This window comes from Macrobrachium rosenbergii, chromosome 54 (assembly GCF_040412425.1).
Source record: "Macrobrachium rosenbergii isolate ZJJX-2024 chromosome 54, ASM4041242v1, whole genome shotgun sequence".
NCBI lineage: Eukaryota > Metazoa > Arthropoda > Malacostraca > Decapoda > Palaemonidae > Macrobrachium > Macrobrachium rosenbergii.
Window position 1 is genome coordinate 47,033,572 of NC_089794.1, and position 16,923 is coordinate 47,050,494.

Below are 16,923 nucleotides of genomic sequence, written 5' to 3' on the forward strand. Positions count from 1 at the left end.
ACTAGATGCCGAAGTAGTTCCAGGACTCATGCAGAAAAGTGTGCTACTAGAAACAACTCACAAAGTGAGAAAAGTGATGGACTCCTAAGGAGGCAGGATGCAACCCGAACCCCACACTAGAAAAACCACCCAGTCGAATAGGATGACTGTGGTAGACCGAAATAATAATAATAATAATAATAATAATAATAATAATAATAATAATAAACGTACACGCAGGGGGAACGTTTGCTTTTAGCAAACTTTTAACCAAACAATCGTCCATATATTACTGTATCATCAAGTAAAAAAATTAAATTATAATCAAGTCTGACTATTTCGTTCCGAACTTGACATTTTGTGGGAAACAGTGCCAATGAAATATAGGCGATATAGGTAATAAAAAATTTGAAATCTTAAAGAAAAAATGTGAGTAACGATGGAAAGTACATAAAAGGAGATCAGAGGGAATTTTATAAGTGTAGGGGTAACCAGATAAAATATAATCTGAAACCAGATAGCCAAATGGGTGGCGTTTATAGGCAGGAATAATCACCGAGAGTTTGAATGTGCCAACCTCCTCCTATTCACAAGAGGAAGAAGAGCCAGTGTTCGTTTTCTGTAACGCATCGCCGTCCATGTCGTGGAAATCTGTAAAATAAGCGTCCAAATACTCGAAGTCATCTGTTGTCGTCATCTGAAACTTTCTCTTGCAGTGGTAGCGGAATCTAAAACACATCGCTGAAAAAACAGACGTAATGGCGCCGTAGAGACGTGGAAGTGACTAACGCATATTGGTGTACATTTCCCCGTTTAGTGTTGCTCGTCTTTTCCGCGCTATAACGTTCAGTTACGAAACCCCGGCCTCTTTTAAGTTTGCGAAGCCCTCGGGTAGTGTGTGAACTTTTCCCCATTTAGACGTGAGTGCCGGACACTATTTAGCCGAAACAGAAGCCGATGAGTTATCATGAGTGCCAGCATCAGACTGTTTGACGATCGTGATATGATTGAAAGAGAATCTTAGTCCTCAGAAGTCAAGAAGTCGGCTGGTTTGTGGAGGAAACTGAATGACCTATTTATTTTTCGTCGTGTTGAGACATTCGCGGTCCACTTAGGCTCGCCGATTTGGTCTTCACCAGCTGCAGTTATAGACGTCACCTACAACAATTCCGGCAGACCTTTTGCTCTATAGTTTGGACAATGATTGTAGAAAAACCGGAACTTTTGAAGCAGTGGCTGACAGGATATTTGGCACCGCTGTAAGTATGCCAGGCTAATCTTGGAATGTCGTTTCAATCTTCTTAACTCACATTAGCTTATTATCGTTAATAACAGCGATAATATTAATGATAGTAGGCCTCATTTAGCTTGTCATTGACTAGACTTGCATGACATGAAATTGGACAAGAGACGATTGCAGTTGTGGAGTTTCAAGAGCAGGTAGGCCGCCCCAGGCTATGGGCTGGTAGGCTAGGCAACATCTGTCATTATCGTCATTCTTATTGATATTTGGAGGACATCCTAGGCCTAATGGCCTATGTCTGTTTCATGCTGTGGGCCAGTATTCTTTCGGTATTATTACAGTTTCGGTCAAATTCGGATATCTAATATTTTTTTACTTGCTATCATATATTTTTGTCATGATTCATACGAAATACTTACTCGCATCTTCCGCAAATTAAGAGTTACGGAGATATTTGCCGATGAATATTGTGCCTTGTTGTTATCGCAAGGATGCGTTTATGCTGCCATGTCAGTTTTTTTGCTGATGCGTTTTTGTTTTTTGTCAATGTATTGTGGGTAAAAATGCCTAATCGTCTTTTGTTTTCCGTTATGAATTATAAGTACGGTACAAATGCTGAAACCTGATTGGTTGCTTTGTTTCAAGAATATCCAATTAACTGCGATTTTGGAATAAGCCAGCTTTCTACAAAAGTGCGCTTCAGTTGACTGCCATGGATTCCGTCGTGCAAGTCTGCAGTGGGTGTTCTCTGTCTTACTTTGAGGCTATTGGTCGTTTCCATGGACATTACAATGGAACTCCACAGTGGTTAACGAAAAGGGTAACATTGCAGTATCGGCCGTGAATTTCACCAAAACTGTAACTAGACGTTAGGGGTAAAATTTCGTTCCCTGTAACCCCTGTGGCAAGCGCGCGCAGCGCAATATTACCGCTTGCCAGAACATACGAGCTTGCAACAATCATTTAAAATGTGCATAAGCCGCGTAGCGGCATTGCACCACCCGAAACTGAGAGCGGTACCCATGGCGGCCATGTATCTCAAAATCTAATCATTTGCGGAAGAAATAAAGGTCAGATTCGTTGAAAGTACACTATTTAAGCTAGGGAAAATGTAATTTTATATCGGAAATGTGAATTTGACCGAAACTGTAAATTTACCATTCTTTCTTGGCACATTTTGAGGAACAGTCGGGGTTGGCTATGCTAATACCAGAGTCTGGCTACAAAAGGTTGAGACTCGACAGCAATTAGCACTGGTAGATTTGGTTTTCGTTTTGAGTGCCATTGCCATTTCTCCATGTAGGCCTATCGATGATTAAGTGAAGGGGATTAGCCTATCTATCACCTCCCTGCAGTTGTCAGCACAAAAGCAAAACACAAATGTCAAAGCATTATACTTCTTGGACCCTGTTGTACATTTTATCTTCATATAGCTCAATATAAGATTTGGTAGATCTAAGTAGTAACTCCACGGAGGCAATTTCCTTCTAACTTGCCTTTTTTACATTTTTTGGTTGCTAATTATGGATTTATCTTCAATTTTTGTCGGACGAATGTAATTAACAACAAGGTGTTTCCATACACGATCTTCACAAGGCAGAGCATGGGTACATCTGTTTGGAATGGTTCATATCCCGTCTGGCAAGTGTAATAACTTGTTAACTTATGGGTACCCCCCCGGGCCAGTACTAAACACGGCGAAGGGACATTCCATCCCCCCGATGCCAGTACTAAGCGGCTAAATACATGTAACTCCCTCCTGTAGGTGAATGGCTCCCTCTCGTTTTTCCCCTCCAGAGGGCGCCTCCCCAACGTAAACATGTCCGCTCCATTTTTGTGTTCTCCCCCACCCAAAACCTGGAATTCCCACAGTCCCCCTTTGCTGTTGAGTAGAGTTAAGGGGCAAATAACAGTTGTCCAACAACAAACAAACTCAACCCCAGTATCAGAAGCCCTAAAAGTGTAGAAAAAACCAGTTTCCCTAGGTAAAAACAGTCGTGGAGCTAGTACTTAGAATTACCTAAAATTTGATTTTAGTTATATTTTCATATATATATATATATATATATATATATATATATATATATATATATATATATAGGCAGGGGTCCAAGTATAAATATATATATATATATATATATATATATATATATATATATATATATATATATATATATATATATATATATATATATATATATATATATATATATATATATATATATATATATATCAGGCATGGGTCCAAGCACTAGTACTTGTACTTGGACTTGGTCTAAGTACAAAATTTTGAGTACTTGTACTTGAGATTTTAAGATTCAATGTACTTGTACTTAGCCAAAAAGTACTTGAAAAAATCAAGTACAAGTACTTTTTAAGTACATTACATACTTAGTACGTAGGATGTATTGCATAACTAATCGTCTAACAAAAAGTGCACTAGTAGTGACAATAACCTGACTATATGTAATATGTGGATTTTTTGTTATAATGAATTATTTTTGTGTCAATAATTAAGATATACCAAGTTTAATTCAAATGATTTAAATTTTACTGTTGTGTATCAACAGAATATCAGTCAATTTTTGTGCAATCAATTCAAGAATGAACCTGCGACAACCTGTCCACTTCCTGTGTGTATCTGCAGGCAACATGATCAATTCTGTAGTACAGTAGTTTAGTCTTTCAGTAGCCATCATTCATAGCTCGTGGTAACATTACTGAGTCTCCTGGGATGAGCCAGTCAACCATGGAAGATTTCATTACAGTATCAGACTCAAAGAAATATGGGGCACGTGATGTTCGACAAAAGCAACAGGATGATGCACTAGTGCTTTTTGTAGCGTGTGACCTTGTGCCATTTTCTGTTGTTGAAAGCCCTCACTTCAGTGGCTTACTTAACCCTTAAGGGACGGCATAATTTATCAATGTGCAGCACCCCAGACCGGGGAAACTTTGAGGTCGGCAAAATAAAAAAAAAAAATCACATCAATGGGAAGAGAATGACACGTACATTTACACTGTATAAATAAAAGAATTCTAAAAAATTTTCCCTACCTTCCACGAGAAGTTGAAAATGACTATTTACAACCCCTTGTGGGGCCTCATTTACAAGACAATCATAAATTTTACCAACTTATATATGTTTTTTCTAATAAATAAATTTATTGTATACTGGAAAATTATTATTACTGCTCACACAATATCAGAACAGATAAGAAATAAAACCAGTAACAAATTTTTTGCATATTTGTTGAAAAATATTCACGTAAATTTACGAGAAGGAAGATTCAGTAACTTTTTGTGTACTTTTACATGATATTTCTAATATTTCTTTGCAATTTTCTTTGTATAATTACATTTACAACCGACATACTATCGTAAAAGACAAAAACAAAAAACAACAGCAACCCCTTCGTATATTTACGAGCAAATTTACAAAAAGACTCGTGAGAGAGAGATGCAGTACTTTCTTCCTTGAAGTCACAAGCATTACTGATGGCTGTGAAAAGATGTCTGTGGCAACTGGCCCAACTCTCATGTCTGTATAAAAGTTGCCACTAGTGAATTTATAGCATGTAGAAGTATTGGCACCTATGTTTCAACGCATTATTACCATAACAGTGGTGCGTAATACTGCTTCACACTGAGGCTCAATCTGTCCACCTCCCCAAACCTGTTTTACTTCACACTGAGGCTAAATCCGTTCCTTAAGGGTTAAATCAGCTGACCCTTGTTATCAGATGCCTACATGCAAGTACGATAGTGCTCGAGTTATGATAATTCGCCTTACTATAATTCGATTTTGCAGTGGGGTAAGCAATTAATACCAATACGACAATATTTAGAAAATATTTTTAAATTTCACGCGGGCGCAGACAGCAGCGAGAGAGACCAAATTACAATAGACCAACTTCTTTTCCTCCATCTCTCTATCCCATCTTCTAGTTAAAGTAAAAGAGAATGATAAAAGTACTGTTAGCAGCGTTATACTCTTGCATAAATGCGTACAGCCATAAACAACTGACCGAGAAACTGTTGTTTTGCTTATCACCAAATCGGATAACAACAGCCGTTTTGCTTGTATTTCAACCACCGTATGGTAATAGACAATTACCGTAGTTATAGTATATACAAATGAAGTTAAGTAGAATAGGACATTATACCCTTATTCGGTATGAATAAAAGATCGGCAAAGAAATATACTGCTAAATTTAAGCTGCAAGTTGTAGCCGAAGCTGAGAAAACAATGTTCAAGCTCTTAGTGACTATAAATTATCGTGCATCAACAACATTGATGAAATTCGACCGTAATTAAAATTTGAGAGAAAGTATTTTAATCAAAACTACTGGGCATGAAAAAACACATTACTGCTACTTTAATAAAAACTACTGGGCATGAAAGAACACACTGCTATTTTTACGCCAATAAAAGATAAGTGCGTAAAGCTCGTATTATGATGAAATCAATTGAAAATAATGAACGGAATCTTTATTTTTTTTTTACACAAAACAAATGCCCCAAACGGCCAACGTCATCTGTTAATGGAAAAAATAGCCAAGTTAATTTCACAACGAGACGTATTTAAGTTATATTTCGACTTAAAAATACTTGATATGACGAAAAATAACCTTGCCCCATATAAATAAAGTATCTAGAGATTTATTTATGCTAACTAGAAGCAGGATAAGTGCTCTGAACTGAGTTAAATAAAGCAAAATAAACTTGCCGCGTAATCGATTTCCAAACCAAATGATTGCTATGATCGCAATTTATAATGCAAAAACAATATAAGAATATATACAATATTATTGGATACAGTGAATTAAGGGATAAAATTTTAAAAGATCCGTGGAAAAGATGCATATTCGTTTGTTGATGTTTGTATAGAGTTTACTTTATGGTGTAGGGTAGGCTGTCATATATGTATACATGGTACCAAATACCCTAGTGTAGGCTAGGCTAAATTTGAGATATGTTTTTTCCAACAAAGGATGGTTTTTTTTTCCAACAAATAATTGGTTTTTTGGAACCTAACCCCATGGTAATTAGGATAATAACTGTATTTTAAGCATTTTTGGTTTTTTTGTGTGTTTGAACTATCAAAATAGGCAGTTCTAGTGTTTTTAGAAGGGTTGTAAGTATGCGCGGGTTTTAGCTATTCGCTTGGGCGTGTGGTATGCATCCCCCGTAAATACAGGGTTTTTACTGTATTTGGTACTTCACAATTTTCTTTTGTCAGTAAATTTGGTTCTTTTTGGGGCTATATCATCACAGTGCATGTAGCACCAATGGCTGCAAGCTTTGCACAGGATTCAATCTCCATTTGCATAAGTGACAAAAATAATATGCAGTTTTCTGTTAGTATGTCTTAGTATATCAACACACTAGTTTATATAGCATGTTATGTATTGTATAATTTTCTCGGTTTTTCTTTGTATTTTCTTTCCGATTAATTGTCCAACATACTCTTCTCAATTTTAGTGGACAACCATAAGCTTTGCAGTTTTATATAAGTAACTTATCAAGTATTGTAACTACATAGCTATTACGTTCCGTTTATTGAATTTGAAAATTCGCAGTAGCGTTCCAATATTTTGGTGTAGGTAACTCGCCCCGCCCACTTTTGTGGAAGGATAGGTATAACACTTCTAACGAGCCCAGTTCGTTTCTGCCAGTTGACAGCTTAACGTGGTTGTTGATTTCAGCTTTCATTTGATTTATTATAATTCACCGAATGGTTTTCATCGTTTTTGCTGAAGTATTGTTTGTCTTGGTAGCAATTGTGCTAATTGTATTAGCTAAATTTAGCTAGGAATTTTGCCTTTTATGAAGATGCTTGACTCTAGATCTGCTAGCAGTAGGTTTTGCAGCAAAGGCTACAATACCAGACTTACTTCTATCACATATGACTCTCATACCATTTGTTGTCAATGTAGAGGACAAACTTGCTCTTCATTCTTGACTTGTGACAAATGCAGAGTGGGATCAGGGGAAATGGAAAACTTTGACTGGTTACTTAAACTTGAGAAAAACAGACGTAGGCTAAGGTTGAAGCTAGCTAGTATTCAGTTAGTCTGGGTTCTCCTGTTTTGCACGCCCTTGCGACTCCTGTATCTGCATTTTCCCCTATCACCAGTCCTCCGACTGTGACTCAATTATCCCACTTCCAACCTTCCCAACCCAATGCCATCGCCAGTCTGGAAGCCAGAATGGACCAAAAATTTGGTCTCTTAGTTAACACTGTAGCTCAAATAGGGGCTCCAGTGAGGGGCCTTATGGATAAATTTAGTGCCAGTGATCTCGGTGCAAGTGTTGTATCAGTGGAGGAGGTGGCTACTCGTCCCACCAATGCTCCTAGACAAAGTTCCCTGTCAAACTCCCCTAAACCTGGGAAGAGGCAAACCGTAAGTCCCAGAGAGGTCGGTGGGATTTGCCCACAGTATTTGCCCCCTCAGACAAGCCTGTTGTTCAAGACTCCTAGGACTTGACGGACAGCCACTGGAAAGGTGTCCGTATTGGAGTTCATACCCTTTCGTCGAGTGATTCGGATTTGGGATCTGACGAATCCAAGTGCAAAGCGAGTCAGAAGGGCGGCTGGCGCTTAAAAGTTCATCCAGGCCACTGAAAGGGCTGATATTGGCAGCTGAGTCTGATTTTCCTATCCCATGCAAGCGGAACAGAGAGTGGGATCAGAGTCCCAAACCTTCATGTAGTTTTTGGGATGATCCATCTAATGTGTTGCCTGTAGTGTCTGTGTCAGAGCGTCAGTTTTTGTCACCCAAGCGGGTCTCCAAAAATATGTAGATCTTGCCTCAGGATCCAAGGGATCCGGGCATCCAGTGGGATCCAAGGGATCCAGTTTAGTAGGATCTGGAGGATCCAAGTATTTAGTGGGATCGGAAGGATCCAGGCACTTAGTGGGATCTGAGGGATCCAGATATTCAGTGGGATCTGAGGGATCCAAACATCTGTTGCGATCCTAGGTATCCATTTGTCCGGTGGGATCCGAGGGATCCATTCATCAAGTGGGATCTGCGGGATCCAACTGTTTTGTGGGATCCAAGGGATCCAAGCACACAGTGGGATCTAGAGGATCCGTTGTACCCCTGGAACCAGATCAGCATGTAGTTCGCCCGCGGTCATCAGTGTGCGATCGCTCTCCTTCCGAGATGGCGCCAAGTTCATTCAGGCATCCAGCACCACACTCCACTTCTCGTTCATTTCAGGATCCTTCTCTGGAACCGATTCAGCGATGCTTAGACAGCATTCTAGATCTGTTATGCAAACCGACAGTGACTCATGAGTCTAAGGATTTGATTCTCTCACCCATTTCATCTGAAGAAGAGGACATAGAACAGGATCAGCCTTCTTCAGCCTATGCTTCCTTTTGAAGTACTTCTTGTTTTGCTTCCCGGACTTCTTTTCACCAGTGACTCCGTCTTTGCCGAGTTCAGCGTTTATGGTGAGACAGCCTACGGAAGTTTATAGGCTGACTAAGGTGGTTCTATCTTCGTCTTCAAAGAAAGCTCTGTCAAGCATTGAGAGCTGGCTGACAGAAAAGAGGGATTTGGGGAAAGAGGTATTCTGCTCTCCTCCTTGTTTATCCAAGAGAAGGTACTTATGTTACTGGGGAAGTGCGATCGTAGGGAGTTACTGCCTCTTCCCAAGGAGATTTCTGCAGTTTAATTGACTCGTCATGGAGATCTGCTTTTTCCTCATCCAGAATCTTATTCACGACTTCAGAACTTGAGCACTTGACTAAGGATATCTTTAAGGTCTTCGAGATCTTACATTTTCTTGATTGGACTGTCAGCGCCTTACCGAAGAAAACAGAAGATTGTGCCTCTCTCCACTCCAAGATAACTTCGCTACAGACTGGCTGGGAGTGCTCTCATTCGCGGAAAAAGCAATCAGGGATGGATCCCAGGAGCTGGCAGCCTTGTTTGTGGTGGGAGTACTTATGAAGCGAGAGCAGTGGTGTTCATTCACTTCAAAAGGGGTCACTCCCTCCCAGAGATTTGCACTTCTTTTTGCTCCTTTAGACCAGCACAGTATCTTTTCCAGTGCTACAGTAGAACATATCGCAACGGAACTGCAAAAGAAATCCACTCAAGACTTGTAGGCACAGTCCACCAAATGCCCAAAGGAGTCTGGATGTTCTTCATTTTCCTCATCATTTGCTCCTAGAATGGTTTCACCTCTACAGCAAGCATTTCGAGGCAGTAGAGGTGGGTTCCAGCCCTGTTCCCAAGCGTATTCTAGGTCCGTTCGACCAATCAAGAACTCAGCAAGCAAACCTTCCTCTCACAAGTGAGGATACTATCCTCCGTGTACCAGTGGTGGCCAGGCTTCTACATTTTTGGAACAAGTTGGAGGACAGAAATGTAGAACCTTGGGTTTTAGAGGTGATCAGAGTAGGATATTCCATCCCATTCAGGGAGAAACCACCTTTAGTGTCCTCTCCTATCAACTTGGCTGCCTACTCTTTAGACTCAAGAGAGGTATTTGGCCCTGTTGCAAGAAGTATTGTCTCTGCTCACCAAGAGGCCCGTAGAAAAATTTGGAGATGTCCACATTTCAGGTTTTTACAACCGCCCATTCATCGTCCCAAAGTCATCGGGAGGTTGGAGACCTGTCCTGGACATCAGCACCCTGAATTTCTATGTTCAGACTACAAAATTCAAAATGGAAACAACCCAATCAGCTCTGTCTTCCATCTGTCTAGGGGATTGGATGGCAACTATATACATGCAGTACGCATATTTCCACGTTCCAGTCCACCCAGAGGCCAGGAAATATCTGCGGTTTGTGTTCCAGGACAAGGTCTTCCAATTTCGAGCACTGTACTTCGGACTGTCGACAGCCCCGCAAGTTTTCACCTGTGTCCTTGCCCTGTTAGCAAAATGGCTACTTCTCATTGGGATCAACATTTGTCTCTAGACGATTGGCTCCTACACTCCTCGGAACCAAGTTGCACGGAGGACCAAAAAAAAAAAAAAAAAGACTTCTGTTAGCCCAAGAGTTGGGCCTGCTGATAAATCTAGACAAATCCCAATTATTCTTGAGTCAGTTGATTCTGTATTTGGGGATGAAGATCAACTCTCGGATTTTTTGGGCTTTTCCACTCAACAAGAGAATCTAAACCTGCATTCGGACAGTTCAGACATTCCTCTCTCTCCTGTATATGCTCAGCCAATGAATGGATGAGTTTACTCTCATCCATAGAAAAATTCATTCCATTAGGGAGACTTTACACGAGAGTGCTATAATTTTGTCTAAAATTCAGTTGGCAGAGGAAGATTCTTCTGGACTCGTTTGTTTTCCCAATCTCTCCCGAGATAAAAGAGGACCTTCAGTGGTGGCTTGTGACAGTAAGGTTTGCAGAAGGGAAATCTCTACACCCTCTGAGTCCCAACCTCACATTATATTCAGACGCATCAGATCTGGGTTTGGGGGCTCTCCTAGAAAACAAGGAAGTTTCAAGAACATGGTCACAACCTGAGAGAGAACTTCATATCAACGTGAAGGAGCTGAAGACAATACACTTCTCACCAGCGACTTTCAACTCCACGGTCATAGTCCACTTGGACAATACGACAGCTCTGGCCTACATAAAGAATCAGGGAGGGACCCACTCCTTTTCACTGTATCAAGTGACCAGAGATCTTATCTGGGCACAAGGAAACTAAACCAAGATTATCACCTGCTTTATACGGGGCAAACTGAATGTCATAGCAGATGAATTGAGTCACTGCAAACAGGTCTTACCCACAGAATGGACACTGAATCTGCAGGTATGTGGAAAGCTGTTGGTGGATCTAGTTGCAACATCAAGGTATCACCGACTTCCTTTGTATTGCTCACCAGCCCCAGACCCTCTCGCATGGGCAGTGGGTGCGATGCTCCAGGACTGGTCAAACCTGGATGTCTACGCCTTCCCACCATGCAGTATGGTGAGAGAAGTAATCAACAAATTTCTCCCACATGACAATGTGTCGATGATTCTGGTAGCTCCCTTTTGGCTGCAGATCCCCTCGTCTGTTGGAATCTGCGATACTATGGGGCAGGCTGACTTGTACCAGTTTGCCACCTAAAGGTACCATCGCCTTCCTCTCTTTTGTTTTCAGGCCCCGGACCCTCTAGCATGGGCAACAGACGCCATACTGCAAGATTGGTCCCACTTGGATCACTACGCCTTTCCACCCTTCAAGTCTTGGGCTCATTGCAATGTTACAATGACACTCATAGCCCCATTCTGACCCATGAAAGAATGGTTCCAGGACCTGCTGCAGTAGTGGGTGGACTTTTCGAGACTCATTCCCCTAAAAACCGTGTCCACTCACTTTAGAGATACCAAATGGTTGTCCGCTTTTTCCCTGACAGACTTCAGACTGTACGGAGGTTTGTCAGAGGCTATTGCAAGATGAAGGCATTGGTTTCCTAGCCAAGTCTTCCAGGCTACATGGGTGATTTTCCAAAGCTGGTGTCTCAGACTCAATGTCTCTTCTTCTGGGATGTCTGTGACCCAAATTGCAGATTTCCTTCTTTATCTGAGGAGATCTAAGAATCTCTTGTCCTACACCATTAAGGGGTATTGAGCTGTTTTTAGCTCAGTGTTTAAACACAGCGGTCCTGAATCTTGCGTCAGTCCCAGATCTTAACATCCGCATCTGGTCCTTTGATGCATCTAAGCAAAGAAAGGAAGATCCAGTCTCCTGGAACCTGGACATAGTGTCGAAGTGGCTGACAAGTCCCTTTTTTTTAACATCTTCGTTCTTCTTGAAGAAACATGACTCGGAAGACTCTCTTCCTCGTGGCCTTGGCTTTTGCTAACATATTAGTATGCTCCAAGCCATCGATAGAGGGTAGGCTTTTGTTTTCACAAGGAAATGCAGTTTGCTACTTTTCCCTTGGTTTTTAGCCAAAACGAGGACCCTTCCAAGCCCTGGCCCTGTTCTTTCTCCATTAAGACCTTAACGGATACCTTGGCTTTGAGGAAGAAGAGAGTTCTTTGTCCTGCTAGGGCCTGAAGGTATTTCCTGAGCAGGACTGAAAAGATCAGAGGACCATCCAGTAATCTCTGGTGCTCTGTCAACAACCCATCTCACCCTCTGACTAAGAACACATTGCCCTCCTTCATCAAAGGCTTAATTTCTGAGGTGCACTCTCAGATTCAGGAGAACATTTTACCTACTTTTTAAGTGAAAGCTGTTGATGTCAGGGCAGTCTCTACCTTATTAGCTTTCAGGCACATATGTCCTTCACTTCCATTCTGCAGTCAGCCTACTGGAAGTGCGAACCGATCTTCGCATCTCACTATTTGATAAAAGTTGAAACAGTGTTTGAAAATAGCAGTACCTTGGGACCATTATCACTGGCTGGCATGGTATTGGGGGAGGAAGCATGGGAATCTCTCTTTTCCTCCTACTATCTCTTCACCTTGAAGTAAGGTGTCGAATTTTCTGGAGCCAGGGGGTACAGTGTACCTGGAGTACCCACTAGTCTTAGTGGATGGGTTATGGTGTCTTCATTGTAGGTGAAAGCATTGTCTGGTTGTTTTTTATATTGGCACTACATCTAGACTTCTTCTCCAACGCGTCGGATCTGTGTTGGGGAGCGCTCCTTGGGAACCGAGAAATCTTGGGAATTTGGTCCCCAAAGGAGAAGCAGCTTCACATCAGCTTATGAAAATTAAAAGCGATTCACCTGGGTCTCAGTTATTTTGCAACAGAAGTCTGCAACAAGACGGTCGCAGTGCATGTAGACAACACCGCAGCCTTGGCCTGCATAAGACATCAAGGGGAAACGCACTCATTCTCCCTGTGCGAGATAGCAAGAGTTCTGTTGTGCTGGGCAGACCAGAACCAAACCCAACTATGTAGTCACAAGGTTTATCCAAGGCAAATGCAATGTCCTGGCGGACAAATTAAGCCACTGGAATCAAGTCCTTCCGACAGAATGGGCGTTAGACAATCGGGTGTGCTTCAACCGTTGGAGATTATGGGGACAGTCTACCCAGGACTTATTTGTAACGTCTCAAAATCTCCGTCTATCTTTGTTCTGCTCCCCTGTTCCGGACCCTCTCGCGTGGGCAATAGATGCGACGATTCAAGATTGGTTGAATCTGAACCTTTACGCTTTTCCATCCTTCGGAATGGTAAGGGAAGTTCTCAAGAAATTCCGCTCTCACAGCAGTGCAAGGATGACTCCGTTGAACCCCTTTGTAGACTTTCCAAGGCTCCTCCCTGCTATTCTAAGCCTTCTCAGACAGTCGCACTGCAGGATTTTCCATCGGCCTGTCCACTCTGGCCCTGACAGGCTTTTGACTGTCAGTAGACTTGTCCGAGCGAAAAGTTTTTCCCGATCGGCAGTGGAGGCCATTGCCAAATGTAGACGTGCCTCTTCCAACAAGCTCTACCAGGCAAAGTGGAAGTTTTTAGGACTTGGTGTAGAAGAAATGAAGTTTTGTTCTCTCTGACATCTATCCCTCAAAGCTGATTTTCTTTTTTTCTTGAGGACTTCTCTAGGAAGGTCTTCTTCCACCATAAAAGGCTACAGAGCAATGTTCATCTCAGTTTTCCATCATAGAGGCCTTGACATTTCTGCTAATCAGGATATTTGAGACCTAATTAAGTCTTTCAACACCACCAGATCTAGAAAGGAGGAGAATTTCACTTGGAATCTAGATGTGGTACATAAGTGGTTATCAAGTGACCGCTTTGAACCCGTGCGCTCTTCCCCTCTGTGGGATTCAACTAAGAAGACTATACAGTATTCCTAGTAGCACTGGCCACTGCGAAGAGAATAAGTGAAATTCAAGCGATTGACGAGAAGGATCGGTTTTTCAAATGGAGTCCCAGTCTGTTCCTTCCTATTAAGCTTTTTGGCAAAGAACCAAAACCCTTCACACCCTTGACCTCGTTCCTTCACAATTAAGATACTCTCTGATATTTTAGGTATGGAAGAGGAAGAAAGAGTGCTTTGCCAGGTGAGACAGCCCTCAGATACTACCTGCACTGAACCGAGAAAATTAGAGGGCAGTTTTCTAATTTTATGGTGCTCAGTCAAAATTCCCTCTAGACCCTTATCTAAGAATGCTATTTCCTTCTTTTTGAGGAACCTTATTATCGAATCTCACTCCCAAGTGGAAGAAAATTATTTGAAAATCGTGAAAGTGAAAGCTCATGAAGTTAGGGCAGTTGCTACATCAGTAGCACAATCTTTCCTTATCCTCCATTCTTCAAGCAACGTATTGGAGCAGCAAGTCAGTGTCTGCAGTGCACTATCTGCAGGACGTGGAAACTATTTACGAAAACTGCAGTACCCTAGGACTGATGTCTGTGGCTAGTCTAGTGATGGGTGAGGAAGTGTAGGAGGTACCCTTTCCTATGTGTTTAGCTCTTTATCCCTGTTCGTGGTGTTGAGTTCTGGGGAAGCCTGGAGGGTACAAGAGTGTAGTGCCCATCAGGTTTTTAGTGTTGGGTAGTGGTCATGCTAATTTTTATGGTGATTCTATTACTAGTTTTTTGTTGATTTTTGGTACTGCACCCTGGGCAGGGGCAGTGATCTGAGCTTTTTTGACCTTTGGTATTCTCCTTCGTCACAAAGTTTCTGCTGTATGTTTTGTTGGCCTTCGGAGCACTCCTTTGCTGCAGAATGTCCCACTTCCATAGAGACGACTCTGATTATACCGTCACGTCTCTACAGGTTGAGGTGAGCGCCAACCAGAGGCAGTAGTTATCTGCGCAGCTCTCTCACCATGTAAGGAAACAGCAATCATTGTCTCAGTGTTAGCCTTGTTTAGATCATTAACTTTCATATGTAAACTGTTATTTTACTGTCCACGATTCCCCACCTCCTTTCAGTGTGGAATCAGCTAAGTAATTACTGGGTAAGTTACTTATATAAAAATTATATTTTTATGATAAAATAAAGTTTTATATATACTTACGCAGTAATTACGAATGGAGCCCACCCTCCTCCCCGCGCATGGACTTTTTTTGTATAAACGTATTGGTCTGTTGGCTTAGTTGTTCCTCTCTCTTACCCTGAAAGTGGGCGGGGTCTTGTCACCTACACAAAAACAAAAGAATCGCTGCCGCGAATTTCAAAATTTAAGCTGCGGTTCTAATAGAAACTCTTAAGCCAAGTAATTACTGTTTAAGTATATATAAAACTTTATCATAAAATCATTTTTTCAGGACTTAATTAGGTAAAGTTATAGTCCATGACACTGATATTTTACTTTGCTCTAGTAACCTTATGGATTGTGCTGTGTTAAATTTTTGGTACTGATAATTGCGTCTGTTTCAAGATGGATACGTATGTATTCATGTAGATCATTTTAGCCGCACAAAGCAATCTTCAAAATCTACATTCATGGTGGAAAGATGTCTCATAAAGCAATTTAAATTAACTGTGGTAAATCTTGAGAATAAATTTATGGAAAACAGTAGTTGGCATATTGTATTTTTTATTTTCATGTTTTTGGTATTGTAGGAGTTTAACAGATGATTGAGAAGTGGCTTGTTTAAGCACATTTCATTATGCTTGAATAGAGTGCATAGATTTAAAGTGATGAATTGTAATATTTCTAATAGATGTCTTGTTATGGAACAGGTGTGATGCTGATCCAGAGGCTCTAGCAAAATACTGCCTTGCATTGGTTCGCAAAGACCGTGTGCTCGCTGAGCTTAGAGCAAGCATGATTGAACAACTTGATGTGTTTCTTCAGTCAAGTAAGTGACAATTTACCTTTCTAAATTAGTCAGTCTGAAGAGTTTTATTTATTATTATTTAATAACTTTTGAAACTGTATTTTTATTCTTACTGTCAGGAGTCTTATTGGGTAGTTTCCAACCTGTTCTTATAGGTTAGAGATTTGCACAGTTGTGTACTGTATTGTGGTGAAGAATACACTCAAGATTTTTTTCCAGTCTGTGCTCTTGAATCTTTTGCATTGTATAGTATGTGAGGTAGGTGGTTGTTGATATCATGTTTTATAGTGGATATGTGTTGAGATCAGTAATCCCTCCATTATCTGGATTACTGTAATAGAGCAAAGGCCCTGTTGGATAGTGACAAAATCTGGATAAGGCAAGTAGAAAGTCTACGGGTGTGCATGGATAACTTGGCACCCTTTCTCACCTAACATTGTCAACACCACATAGCCGTAAACACTAAGTATGCTTATAAACAGTAACCATCAAACTTTAAACTGGAAACTTTATGCAAAAAGCAATGGTCTACCCTTTTTTCCCATATTTGTAACAAAGTAAATTCCATAAATACATCTAAAACTAAAAAGCAACCCCCTTCTTCTTCTCTCGTATGCGACACGCTGTTTGGTAGGCTATGCAGCGTTTTTCATTTGCACCAGTCACTGTAAAGTATGTCGTAATGATCACAAAAAAAGTAAACCCCTCTATTTCTCTCATATATAACACAATTTTATCAAAATATCAATTCTAATAATACTATAAAAACACTTTTTTTTATAAGTGACTTACCAAGCAATTACATAGTTACTAGCTTTCTCCGCGGCAGTTTAACGAATTCAAATTTTTGCAGTGGTGCTGCCATCGCTAGTGTAGGTGACAGGGTCCTGCCCACTTTCAGGATTAATAGGTACAAGTCAGCATAGAGCTTCAATTTGTTTTCTGCCGACTTCGGTAGTCTTGTGCAGTCACTGCTTCAT

At 41.0% G+C, this 16,923-nt stretch overlaps 1 protein-coding gene across 1 annotated transcript in view; it reads left to right on the forward strand.

The window, feature by feature from the left end:
• The first annotated feature begins 574 nt into the window (after window positions 1-574).
• Window positions 575-16,923, forward strand: part of swm (Zinc finger protein swm) — a 203,425-nt gene continuing 187,076 nt past the window's right edge. The window contains 2 exon segments of the mRNA XM_067098233.1: window positions 575-1,238; window positions 15,846-15,964. Of these exon segments, the coding sequence (XP_066954334.1) occupies window positions 1,180-1,238; window positions 15,846-15,964 (178 nt within the window). The 5' untranslated portion in view covers window positions 575-1,179.